Source organism: Phycodurus eques, chromosome 16 (genome assembly GCF_024500275.1).
Source record: "Phycodurus eques isolate BA_2022a chromosome 16, UOR_Pequ_1.1, whole genome shotgun sequence".
Lineage (NCBI taxonomy): Eukaryota > Metazoa > Chordata > Actinopteri > Syngnathiformes > Syngnathidae > Phycodurus > Phycodurus eques.
This window is the reverse complement of record NC_084540.1, coordinates 729481-742139: the sequence shown is the minus strand read 5'-3', so window position 1 is coordinate 742139 and position 12659 is coordinate 729481. Positions and strand designations below refer to the sequence as shown.

Here is a 12659-nt window from a genome sequence, read left to right as displayed (position 1 = left end):
AAAACATGTTTTTCAACTATGACATTTCTTTTCAAAGTGGGATTGGTAACAAAAAAAAAATAAAATAAATATTGCAAATATCTCAATGGCATTACACCAGAACACGAGGAGCAATTTTGATTTGCTTTCGCAGGCCGGATCTGGCCCCCGGGCTGACCAACTCTCTCAGGGTTGCTAAGTGCTGTGGCGCTACCACACTTGGGTTGGGTTGTTTTCTGGACGTGTAACTGATTTACGTGGTTGTTTTCATCGGTTAATACCAAATGCAGGTAGAAACTCGATACTGACCGATCGAAGAGAGCGAAGGCTTTTTTTCCATTAAGAAACAAAAGTACACGTACCGCCCTTCAAAAAAAAGAAAAGCGCCCTTAGCTACTAAAATCACATGACATGATTCAATGTGCAAGGATTGTAAGCCCGCATATTCTTCCAAATTTTCAAAGAATGCGCAGTACGCTTGAAATGGATTTGTACTCCTACACAGGTGTTACCTTTTCTAATCATTCTAATGATCCCAGGATTGTCGAGAAAAAGGAGCTACGATGAACAGAGATGAATGCGATTCTTTTTGGGGATGTCAAAAAGCTCCCAAAAGGTTTTCCGAAATGATACTTTTTGGGGGGCCAGTGTTATGTAAGTGGTGAGAACAACAAGGAGGGAGGTGTGTTCAACAGAACAAACAAGTGAGAGGAGAGTTACAAAAAAGGAATCCTATTCTTCGGCTCTTTTAAGAAGTCACTTTGTGTCTTCTATACAGCCAGAAACACAAAACATAAATACTCCCATCTTGGCTTGTTTTACAGACAGATGGCCAAGGGAGGGAAGAGTGGGATTGTGATTGGTTGACAAGGCTGAGCTAGGACCGGTTGCTTGTCAAACACTGAATCTGATTGGCAATCAGCGATACGAGAAAAATCATCTGCCGCTCGATGCTGGTTTCCAATGGTAGGATGATATTTTGAACCCACCCAATGGTGCGCCTCTCCCAGTAGGTTCTGCCAGTTCTTCTCGGACATCGAGCCTATCGGGCTGCCCTCTCCATGAAGCGCCGCCTTATGATGCCGCGGCGAACAGGAAGGGGGAGGCGACAGGCGAGGGGAAGGTAGGACAATGCCCAAATCCGAGCAGATTCCCTCCTCTCTCCCTTTGCATGCAAACACACACAGCAATTAGCTCCTCAGTCAAAGTGGCCACAACTCACACACTGACACACACACACACACACACACACACACACACGTCAAGATGTCCCAGCGCTTTCTCTCACGGCTCGCCTCATCCGTGCTGCGAGTGTTCGGATGCGGCCGTGACACGGTGAGTGCATCTGCCGCATGCCGACCTGCGACGTGTGTGCATGTGAGCGAACCCGTCCTGCTCGTTATCTGTTATCCTCGCTGATCTATTTTTTATTTTTCCTCCACTCCTTTTAGTCAATGCTTCTGTTTTGACGTCGCGACGTCCTGCATATTTTCCCGAGATGTCTTTTTGATTGTTCGCTGAAAGGGGCACAAGTCTGAGTTGAGTTGCTGTGTGTGTCTGTGTGTCCTGGCGCGCAGCGTGGGCACATGAGCTCACCGCACGAGGTGTGAAACGGGAGTTTAGAACATGTGCAGTAAACTGTCATTTGCTGAAGTGCGGGCGTGGGCTCACATTGAAGGTCACTGGTTGTTTTGTAATTATTTGGAGGTGGTGTGCCAATTAGCTCTTGTAGCGGTGATATGCGGCAGTTGTAAATGGCTGAATAATGCGTGGAGGAGAGTGTGTGCGTGTGCCATGTTCTTAGGACCATCTGTTAGCTACATTCCCGAGGAATCTAGCAACGCTCAGCATTCCGTGTTGAATTATTTGACGAGCCTAGGTGTAAAAGACCATTTAACAAGGAAATGAACTTTGGGATAGAAACATCAAATGTGTAAGAATTGCTGAAAACTTCGCCTTGTCTGCTGGCTTGCTTTCTCCCTCTATCCCATATTTAGGTTTGACAGTGTTGTTTGTCTCTAGTCGATCATTTTGCGCCGTTCAAATGTAGAGAATGTCTTGAATTGATGAAGGAATGAAACAACTTCACTACACTAAACCAAATTTTCCAAAAATGATAAAAGAAATGGAACTAAACTATTAAATCAAAATCCAATCCAAATTAAATGGAGCTATCCATCCATCCATGCATCCGTTTTCGGAGCCGCTTCTCCTCACGCGGGTCGCGGGGCGTGCCGGAGCCTATCCCAGCAGTCATCGGGCAGGAGGCGGGGTACGCCCTGAACCGGATGCCAGCCGATCGCATGGCACGTACAAACAAACAACCAGTCGCACTCACATTCACGCCTACGGGCAATTTAGAGTCGTCAATGAACCTACCCTGCATGTTTTTGGGATGTGGGAGGAAAGCGGAGCGCCCGGAGAAAAGCCACGCGGGCACGGGGAGAACGTGCAAACTCCACACAGGCGGGGCCGGGGATTGAACCCGGGTCCTCGGAACTGTGAGGCTGACGCTCTAACCGGTCGCCCGAATGGAGCTAAACGAAGCAAAAATGAAAATAAAGCAAACTATCAAACCGAAATTCCTCAATTTCATTCAAACGAATAGAACAAAAGAAACTTTGATGAGCCAAATGCTTTGAATCAAATAAAATGGAACTGATCTGAACTGAAATGAACTACACTACACTATCGGTTGTCAGAAAACACTTGTAAATCGACAAAAGGTTTCAAGAAGTCGTTATATTCGATCATACGGTATACACTACGATAACGCCAGAATACCCGATTGGTGTTATTCTCCGAATCACTTGGAGTAATACGGTTGATCTTTTCAAGTAGTCCACATCTGGTGCCGATGCAGCGTCGGATGACCTGTCACAGAGCATCGGGGACACTTGCGAACGTTATCGTTATTTTCATCATATTACGGTACACTATAGCACTCAGGGAAATGTAGCAGTAGCAGTTAGTGGAGCGCTTGAAGTGGTAACAAAAAAAAAATCACGGAAAGCCGTGTTTGTGTTTGTGGGAACGCGTGGCTATTTCTGCAATCAGCAGCGTGTACTCTCGAGAAGAATGAGGCGGTACATGGCAACACGTAGTTTGTGTTCTGAAGCCACACACTCAGGCGAACGACAAGGCTGTCTGTCCTTCTGTCAGTTAACTCCTGGTGCAACATCAAATGTTGTCAGAAGTGAAAATTCAATTTGGGATTACGCAGGTCTTAAGAAAGCTGTTGCCCCCAGGCTGCAATCACTGTCAAAATGTTTCATCATGTTTATTGGATATGAAAAGTATTTAGTTTCAATGCCTTGTTCATTCACACGGTCAACATTCAGTGTGATGGTTTACTAAGCTCCTAATAATCCTCCCTATATTTAGTAGATCAGCAACAACATAAGGCCAGAGCAGCTTGTGGGCCGAGCGCCCCGACGTGGCCCTGCAGAGAGAAAGTGGCTGACATGGAACCAGTGACAGTGCCCTCCTATTTTCTCTCCTGTAGAGCTCAGAAGCAGTTGTCCAATGGCTGAGTGACTTTCAGCTGCAGGTCTACGCTCCCAACTTCCTGGGTGCCGGGTATGACTTGCCCGCAATTAGCCGAATGACCCCCGAGGTAAGGCAACTGATCCCCAATGCCAGTCCCGGGCTCCTCCGAGGACTGCAAAGTGGACAAGTCTGCACAGATTTGATTTATGCTGCCCTCGTGGTTTCGATGATGCATGCAAAAAAAATACACACATTTAAATGACTCAAATGTGCCTCTCGCCAAGCCTGCTCTGGTGTAACCCTTGTCGTGTCGACCCCGGTGTTAACCTGCATCTCTCTCTGACACTTGGTTGTCTTTTCGTGTCACCTTTTCACCGGGCACAGTTTGTTTCTTCCCGTGATGCACAAACATTGCCTCCCGCCGATTCCTGCATGCTAAACCCGAGAAAGCCCATGTTAAGTTCTAGTCGGAAATGTGCGGTGTCTTGTATCCGGGATGTAATTGGAAGCCTTTGAAGGAAAAGAGTGATCGGTAAGACCGGTCGAGTCAACAGTTTAACCTCCACTTCACAAAAATAACCATGAATGCTGGAGCCCCTTTGTCGAATGTCTCTCAGGTATTGTGGGGCACCACAGGGAAACAGATCGAAGCATTTGGCATTTGGCCACGGTTTAAAAAGAGATATCGATAGTGTATATACAGACCCTTTGGCTGTTTGTTTCTATGTGCCCTGCGATCGGCTGGCGACCGGTTCAGGGTGTACCCCGCCCCCGGCCCGAAGATAGCTGGGATAGGCTCGGCGCGCCCGCGACCCTCGTGAGGATTAGTGGCACAGAAACTGGACGGATGGATGGAAACGTTTATTTATTTCCATAATTCCCCTCGAAAAGTGAACCTTTCCTAGATTATAGATTCAGGGCCCGGTATTTATTTGTTCCTTTTTACATCATTTGGGCTTGCAGCTCATCAAACCCACGAACTCGGAAATTCAAAAAATTAGAACACTGTGACGAAATCGGCCCAAATTTTGCAGGCCGTAAATGTTTTCAACTGAGTGTCGCACAATAATCATCTCCTGAACTCCAAGCACCTGCACAGTTTTCCCCAGGCGTCATTCAATGGCTTCAGTTGGGTTCAATATGGGGAAGACTGCAGACTTGACAAGTGGCCAGAAGACCATCTTTGATACCCTCCATAGGATGGGTAAGCCACGAAGGTTCATAGCTAAGGAGGCTGGCTGTTCACAGACTGCTGTGTCCACGCATATCAATGGAAGGACAAAATGTGGCAGGAGAAGATGCACCGGCAAAAGAGATGACCGTGGGCTTCAGTGGATTATCAAACAGAGAAGATTCAAGAATCTAGCAGAGATCCAGAAAGGGTGGAATGAGGCGGGAGTCGCAGCTTCAAAAAGCCCCACATTCAGACGCAGGCGGGAGATGGGCCACGACCGTCGGGTTCCACGGGTCGAGGAGGAGAAGGAGTGGACTGTCGGCCAGTGGTCCGAGGTCCTCTTTTCCCATGCAAGTGTGCCTTTCATTCGCGACTCAAGATCCAAGGGTTTGGAGGAAGACGGGTGAAGAACAGAACCCAAGCTGCTTGAGCTCCAGTGTGAAATATCCACAATCAGTCGTGATTTGCGGTGCAATGTCCCGTGCAGGTGTTGGTAAACTCTGCAGTCTGCCAGAATGTTTTAGAGGACTTCATGATTCCTTCTGTATGGAGACACACACACACACACACACACACAAAGTAATTACAGTTGTCTGAATTAATAGTCAAAACCAAGGGTGTCAAACTCACTGAAATTCAGGGGCCACATAAAGTCGAATTTGATGGCAAGGGGCAGGACCACTAAAATTGTACCATACCTGCTATAATAATAAATAACAATACGTTTTCAAATACATTCTGAAAATCTTTATTTAATGAATTTTGTTTTAACTCGAAGCATCCACCCATTTTCTGCGGGTCGCGGGCGTGCTGGAGCCTCTCCCAGTTATCTTCGGGACCGGTCGCCCGCCGATCGCAGGGCACATAGAAACAAACAACCATTGGCACTCGCATTCACACCTACGGGCAATTTAGAGTCTGAAATTAACCTACCGTGCATGTTTTTTGGGGGATGTGGGAGGAAAGCGGAGCCCCCGGAGAAAAGCCACGCGGGCACGGGGAGAACATGCAAACTCCACGCAGGCGGGGCCGGGGATTGAACCCCGCTCCTCAGAACTGCGAGGCAGATGTGCTAACATTTACACATCTTCGGCTTAATCCACCCATCCATTTTCTATATCACGTGTCCTTGTTACGTTTGCCAGGGGTGCTGGAGCCTATCCCGGGTGACTTTGGGCAAGAGGCAGGGTACACCCTAGACCGGCAAGCCGATGGCAGGGCACATACAGACAAATCATTCACACGGACAATGAGTGGTCTTCAATTAACCTACCATGAATGTTGTTGGAATGTGGGAGGAAGTCAGTGTACCCAGAGAAAACGCTCCATCGGTATGCAGGGTTGCACTTAACAATTGGGAGAATGTCTCGCTGAATGTTTTTGACTCTTGTTTCCATGCCAGTGTTGTATTGATCAGGTTAACGTTGCCTAGAGGAGTTGTGCTCTGTCCGAGGTCTGTATGGGTGTTGGCCTCAGTTGATGTTATGTTGCTGTTTGCCAGAGGCGGGCGTGAGTTGCATATGTGCAAGTCTCAAGTCGCCCTGGGCAAAGAAAATCAGTCAAGAAAGTCAAGTCGAGTCGATCATTAGTTGGTTTAAGCGAGTCGAAAGTCAAGTCAGACAATCTTGCGCCGGTGGCAACATACGCTATATTGGAGTGGTAATAAAATGGCGTTTGAACACACACAAAAGTATTCACACCTTATGAAAGTTAAATGAACAACAACTGAAGTTATGATTCATTGAATTCATTGCACTGAATTGTTTTCAAGTTGACTGAACCTTTCTGAACAAACTATGCCATGTACTTTGTGGTGACAGCCTTGTAACTCCTTATGTTCTTCACGAGAACGCCATTCAACAAAAGCTATATATAGTCAATATTGTCACCTTTCTTCACCTTTAATGTGACACATAACCTGTACAACTCATTTGAAAAAATGGAACTCTTTTCAAGAGAAGTAAAAATAAACAACAGAGCTAACGTGATTGCTTACGTGCTCTCATAACTCGGATGAAACAATCTCATTTCGAAGCACTGAAAATTCATTCATTAGATTAAAGGGTAGGTTTCATACGCCCCGGCTCTAACTTTTCAAAACATTGTGCAGACAGCTTTATCACCGAGCCGACGGTGACGCTTCCATAGACGTTGAGTATGAAAATGATATTCACACATATCTCCTCACAATGTGTCCTGTACTTAGTAACGGTGGAATGCACTTTTGTCAACGACTTCGTTGCCGTGATCGTAACGCGAAGTGATCCCGTACAGCAGACCTATAACGCATCTTCTAGCGTCTTCTTTCATCGTGCCCACAAACGTCTCCACACCTCTTTAGGGTTTGGGCGTTTGGGTTCATTCTCTACGTTCGTCTTTGTGAGTTTCCGAGTGACGCATGAAGTTCAACGTCAGCCATCGTCGAGTCCGTGTAGTTCGGGTCAAAGCGAAGTCAAGTCTCTTGGCTACCAAGTCTAAAGTCAAGTCAAGTCTTAAGTATTTGACAAGCAAGCCGCAAGTCATAAGACTGGCAACTCGAGTCGGCTTGGGTCAAGTCAAGCGACTCGAGTCCCCCCATCTCTGCTGTTTGCAGCCAAGTAGTTGATACAAAACAAGTGTCAGCTCATTAAATTGACTCATCGGTTCCTACGCCGATGACGTAAATAACATCACTCAGCTCCATGTTATATGTATAGTCTTACTTAAAGGTAATGTACAGGTATCTTTCTCACCTTGCTGGAGAATTCAACAAAAAAAAATGGTAATCTGCGAGTGATGCAACTAAATGCGTGCGTGCGTGCGTGCGTGCGCGTGCAGTTTAATGTAGCTGTTTGTTGTAATTCTTTCTTGTGCCCAACATAGTCAGCCAGCGAAAATCCCAAATGAGTAGAAGTGGTTACTGTTTTATTGATTGATTATACTGCCAAGGCATATGCAATATATCTTTTTTTTTTTTTTTTCCCCAAATGTGAGAAAAAGAATTCGATCAATAGTTTTGAACTTTGCAGATATTTGCTCGTCTTTCTTGCATTTTTGGATTTTTTTTTTCCCTCTGCGCTTTCTCACACTTTCTTTTCCCTCTGTCTCTCGCTCTCTCTCGCTTTCGCAGCGACAGTATGTGTAAACGAAAGACCGCGTATGTCACTGCAGTATGAGACTTGAACGTGTTTTGTCTTTGTAGGATCTGACAGCCATCGGAATAACTAAACCAGGTCACAGAAAGAAGATGACAACCGAGATTAATAAACTGAGTGTCACTGAGTGGCTGCCTGGGCACAAACCTGTGCGTACACACACACACACACACACACACACACACAAACACACACAATATCTAAATTGAAAGAATTGAATGCTGGTGTATGGCATAGTGACGGCTATGCCATACATCAGTGACGGCCTTTCCAAACAGTGTCAGCTGATTTATTTCTCATGTTCCCGTAGGCCAGTCTTGGAGAGTGGTTGTGTGCTATTGGTCTAAGTCAGTACCACCAAGTATTAGTGCAGAATGGTTACGAAAACATCGACTTCATCACGGACGTCACTTGGGAGGACCTACAGGAAATTGGTATTACCAAACTGGGTAAGATATCCACTCTTAGAAGTGCAGTCACAGTGAGGGCCTGCATGTAGTGATTACCACGCTGTTTGAGATTCAAGGACTGTTCTTTCTCGTTATTTATCAACATAACTGTGCCCGCAACATTTCAATGAACATTGATATGCGAATGGTAGGACATGATCACAGTTTGTTGACGTGGTCAAATGTCACAATTTGGACGTATACATAAACGTACAGTATATACAATTTTGAACTTGCAGGGCTGTGGGGAGCTCATTACTCAAATTTGAGTTAGCGAGATAACATCAAACAGATTTGAGTAGTTCTTTATATGAAGTCTAGATTGTGCACGTTTGTCATTAGGTCAACATGCTATGGTATGGTGGTTCTCCACATGCTGTACACGTACAATGCAACAAACAAATGTTTTGTTATCTGTTTATTATTTGTGTATAGAACAAATATGTGGCTAATACCAAACTTATTATCTATGCTTATCCACTTTTTTTGTGGAAAACCCCAAGGGTACTGTTGATGCTTTCATTCGAAAAATTTTAAAAACATTCAAAATGTAATCGAAACAGTTACACTAGTATTACATGTCCAAGAGGGTAACTTGAACATTTTTACCAATTACATTTCCAAAGTAACCTTCCCAACACTGACAAGGTCCATCCATCCATTTTCTGTACCGCTTCTCCTCACTATCTTCGGGCGAGAGGCGGGGTACACCCTGAACTGGTTGCCAGCCAATCACAGGGCACATACAAACAAACAACCATTCGCACTCGCATTCACACCTACGGGCAATTGTAGAGTTTTGAATTAACCTAGCATGCGTGTTTTTGGGATGTGGGAGGAAACCGGAGAACCCGGAGTACCCGGAGAAAAGCCACGCAGGCACGGGGAGAACATGCAAACTCCACACAGGCGGCGCCGGGATTTGAACCCCGGTCCTCAGAACTGTGAGGCAGATGTGCTAACCGGTCGCCCGCCGTGCCGCCTCGTTCAAGGTCATGTACACAAAAACATTTCATTCCAACCTGTCAATGTTTTAGGCCATCAGAAGAAGCTGATGTTGGCAGTGAAGCGACTGGCTGAAATGCAGCGCAACTCGGATGGGCGGGGCTCCCTCAGAAAGAAGCCTGCACCCATCACTCAGCAGCAGGAAGTGATGTCGATGGAAAGCCCTCCCCCGGATGGTGAGTTAGCGGGTAATATGTTGAAGGCATCTGGTCGAACTTTTCAACTTACTGTGAGCATTTTGTATCAAGAGCTGAGAAATGAGATGTGTCAATGGTTAAAGAAACATCTTTTTCTCTGTCTAGATGTGATGTCTCCAAAAATGAGCACCTTCCAGGACAGCGAGTTGAGTAGCGAGCTGCAAAATGCCATGACCCATTCAGCTCAGGAGGTCCAATCTCAGCCAACGCGTAGTCTCAACAAGGATCCCGATGATGTGAACTCTGGAGGAGGAGGACCACCTAAGAAGGAGGCAAGGACAATGAGGCAGCAGAGCAGCCAGGGAGGCACCTCCTCCCACAGGAGCAGCGTGTCTTCTCAAGGCAAACACCGTCACTCCCACTCCCAGCCCGCACCTCCCTACACACCACCTCACACTCCAACCAAGACCAGGACCTCATCATCTTCTTCCACCTCCTCCGTCCAGAGTACATCTTCTCCCCAGTCCAAACACAGAGTGTCCCCCCAGTTCATCCAAGGTGAAAGACCTGTGTCACCACACTCGCACACCCCTCAGTCTCCAAAATATTGTGGAGCTCCAGTCCAGTCCCCGCAGCAGAATCAAATACACCAGAACCACCCGCATGAGATCGGGGATCGCGCGCAAGCACAGGTCCTACTCCTCCGCCTCCCGCCACAGGGTGAGCTTGCAGACGGCGATGCAGCAGACCCCTCAAAACTGCAAAAGAAGCGAGCCAACAGTCTCAACCGGCATGCTGCTTCAGATGGCGAGTGTGATGAGAGGACGGGGGGAGGAAGAGGACGGGGTGGGGAAGATCAGATCACCTCAGAGCAAGGCTCAAACGTTCGAGCAGACGGTGGCAAATACGCCACGGTAACCCACCGTGTCAGCCGCAGCCACTCTGTGCGCTACCAGGACAAAACCGTTACTCGCAACCAGCCGCAGTCCATCGCTCTGCGCCAAAAGAAAAAAGGGCCACCCCCACCGCCCCCCAAACGCTCGAGCTCGGCAATATCCGCCTCTAACTCTAACCTGACTGAAGGCAACACACCGCTCCAAGTGCTGACGACCACTGATGGGATGCTGGATGTGCCTTACCGCCAACAACGACGGGCCAGCGACTTGGGAGTGTCTGTTGAAACAGGAGCTGTCGAAACAAACAGCATGGGAAGTGTGAGGAGCATCGCTGCCATGCTGGAAATGTCGTCTATCGGGGGTGGAGCCAAAGGGATGGCACTGCAGAAGAACTTCCTGCAGGTATGAAATTGAGGCTCATACGTGTATATAGAGTCCGTGAACATGTGATCGTGCTGTGACCAACATTACGGTCCTGTTGATCTTTCAGGCAGGGAAAACACGCGAAACCATCGGACTGGACGGTGAAGTCGTGAACCGGCGACGGACCATTAGTGGGCCGGTCACTGAGCTGGTGGCAGCTGCAAGGCGCCAGCAGCCAACACTTTCTGTCGTTTCCCAGCCTGAATCCTCCCTGCTCCCTGTAACTTCGTCCTCCCCCAATCCAAGCCCCGGAGGAAGCGGCAGTTCCTCTGAAAACCTGCCGTTTGCAGAGGAGGGAAGCCTGACTATCCGCCGACAAGCTCGAGGAGAAGGACAGGTAGCTATCTGTACATATGTTTGTGCTATCTATCTATCGATCTATCGATCTATCGATCTATCTATCTATCTATCTATCTATCTATCTATCGATCTATCTATCTATCTATCTATCTATCTATCTATCTATCTATCGATCTATCTATCGGTCGATCTATCTGTCGATCTATCGGTCGATCTATCGGTCGATCTACAGTTTACAGTGAGCCCCCGCTATTCATGTGGGCTAGGGAACGAGCCCTGTGGCGAATACCAAAAATCTGTCAATAATTGACGGCCCTCCCCCACGAAGGAGCTTGTAATTGCATGTAATTGCCAAAAGATGGCAGCAAAGCACTTAAAAGGGAGACGATCGTAAAACATCAACGTACACAGTAGCATGTACACAATCTTGAACCCATGTTACGTAATGACTGTATTCAATAGTTAAACTACAACAACATTCACGTGAGGCTCATCAATTGTATTAGCTAGCATAATAGCCTAAATAACACGCTAGCGCAAACTGATGTGACATCACACCTGGGCAAACGAAACGTGCACTAGCACTTTACACAAACGGTATTAGTCATTAGATTGACCTAAAACCACACCGAGATTCCAACAGATTGGCGGCAACGTAATCGTATTGCTTTCGCCTATGCACAAAAACAGCGAATAGTCAAGCTTTTCAGCAAATGATGAGAATAGGTTCCCACAAAAATCTGCGATAAGCCTAATTCCCAAATGCTGATCTGCGAATTGGTGGGGGCTCACTGTATCGATGATTTGAAATCGGACTTTATCTCTGTTGTGATGTTTAAACTCAGCAGACTGTTCATGTTTGTTGTTATCAACAGAATTTCTATACACGTATCTGTTTTGACTGTGCAAAAATGACCTCTTGCCACGAATGTATGAATTTTCCGTTAGTGTGTATTTTGTGTCTGTCTGCAGAGTGACGGCGAGGGACCCCAGGGAGATGGCGGATACACCGAGGAAGACGTCTCCCGGGTGGAAGCCACTGCGACCTTAAAGCGACGGCCCCGCAGCTCCAAGACTCACCCGAACGGATCGGGCTTCACCCTCCAGGAGTCGTCCACCGTCAAACGGAGGCCCAAGAGTCGCGACAAGGAGCCGGAGGGCTTCGCAGACCTCGCAGGTCCGAACGGAGAACCCACGGGTAACGGACGGCCAAACACCACACGGCCGCTACCTTACCAGAACGGCACAGCCACGGCGAAACGCCGCCCGGTGTCTGACGCCGGCGCGACGGAGCAGCCACAAGCGCCATCCCAAGTGACTGCTGCTCCTCGAAGGGACAGTTTGGACAAAGGAGTTCTAGTGGGAAGTGAAGAAGCTCCAGTGAAAAAACCAAAGCCGCCAGTCTCCCCGAAGCCAGCTGTGGCACAGATCAAGAGACATGGAGGCCCGCAGACGGCCTCAAACAAGAGAGTCCCTTTGCCGGGACCGGGGACGCCTGGCAGTCCAGGTATGTGCGTGTGTGCGCGTGTGGCGCTGGGTGAGGATGTGAGGGTCCATTTCACATTGGAAGCAGCACCCGGACATTTCATATGAAAGGAGGCCAAGGCTTTCTTGCTCTTTTCCACAGAGGGCAGGGGTTGGCGAGCTTTAATATTGATTAATAACTCTCTCCT

At 47.5% G+C, this 12659-nt stretch overlaps 1 protein-coding gene across 9 annotated transcripts in view; it reads left to right on the top strand.

Moving 5' to 3' along the window:
* The window catches only part of caskin1 (CASK interacting protein 1), an 83467-nt gene that overhangs the window by 64979 nt on the left and 5829 nt on the right, over positions 1-12659 (top strand). For 6 of the 9 annotated variants that reach the window (XM_061699689.1, XM_061699686.1, XM_061699682.1 and 3 more), the window contains 8 exons: positions 990-1102; positions 3485-3595; positions 7824-7925; positions 8087-8225; positions 9263-9406; positions 9533-10665; positions 10754-11023; positions 11935-12493. In XM_061699689.1, coding sequence (XP_061555673.1) covers positions 990-1102; positions 3485-3595; positions 7824-7925; positions 8087-8225; positions 9263-9406; positions 9533-10665; positions 10754-11023; positions 11935-12493 — 2571 coding nt within the window. The remainder of the gene's footprint in view (positions 1-989; positions 1103-3484; positions 3596-7823; positions 7926-8086; positions 8226-9262; positions 9407-9532; positions 10666-10753; positions 11024-11934; positions 12494-12659) is intronic. The other 3 variants (XM_061699683.1, XM_061699684.1, XM_061699687.1) reach the window with 3 other exon arrangements.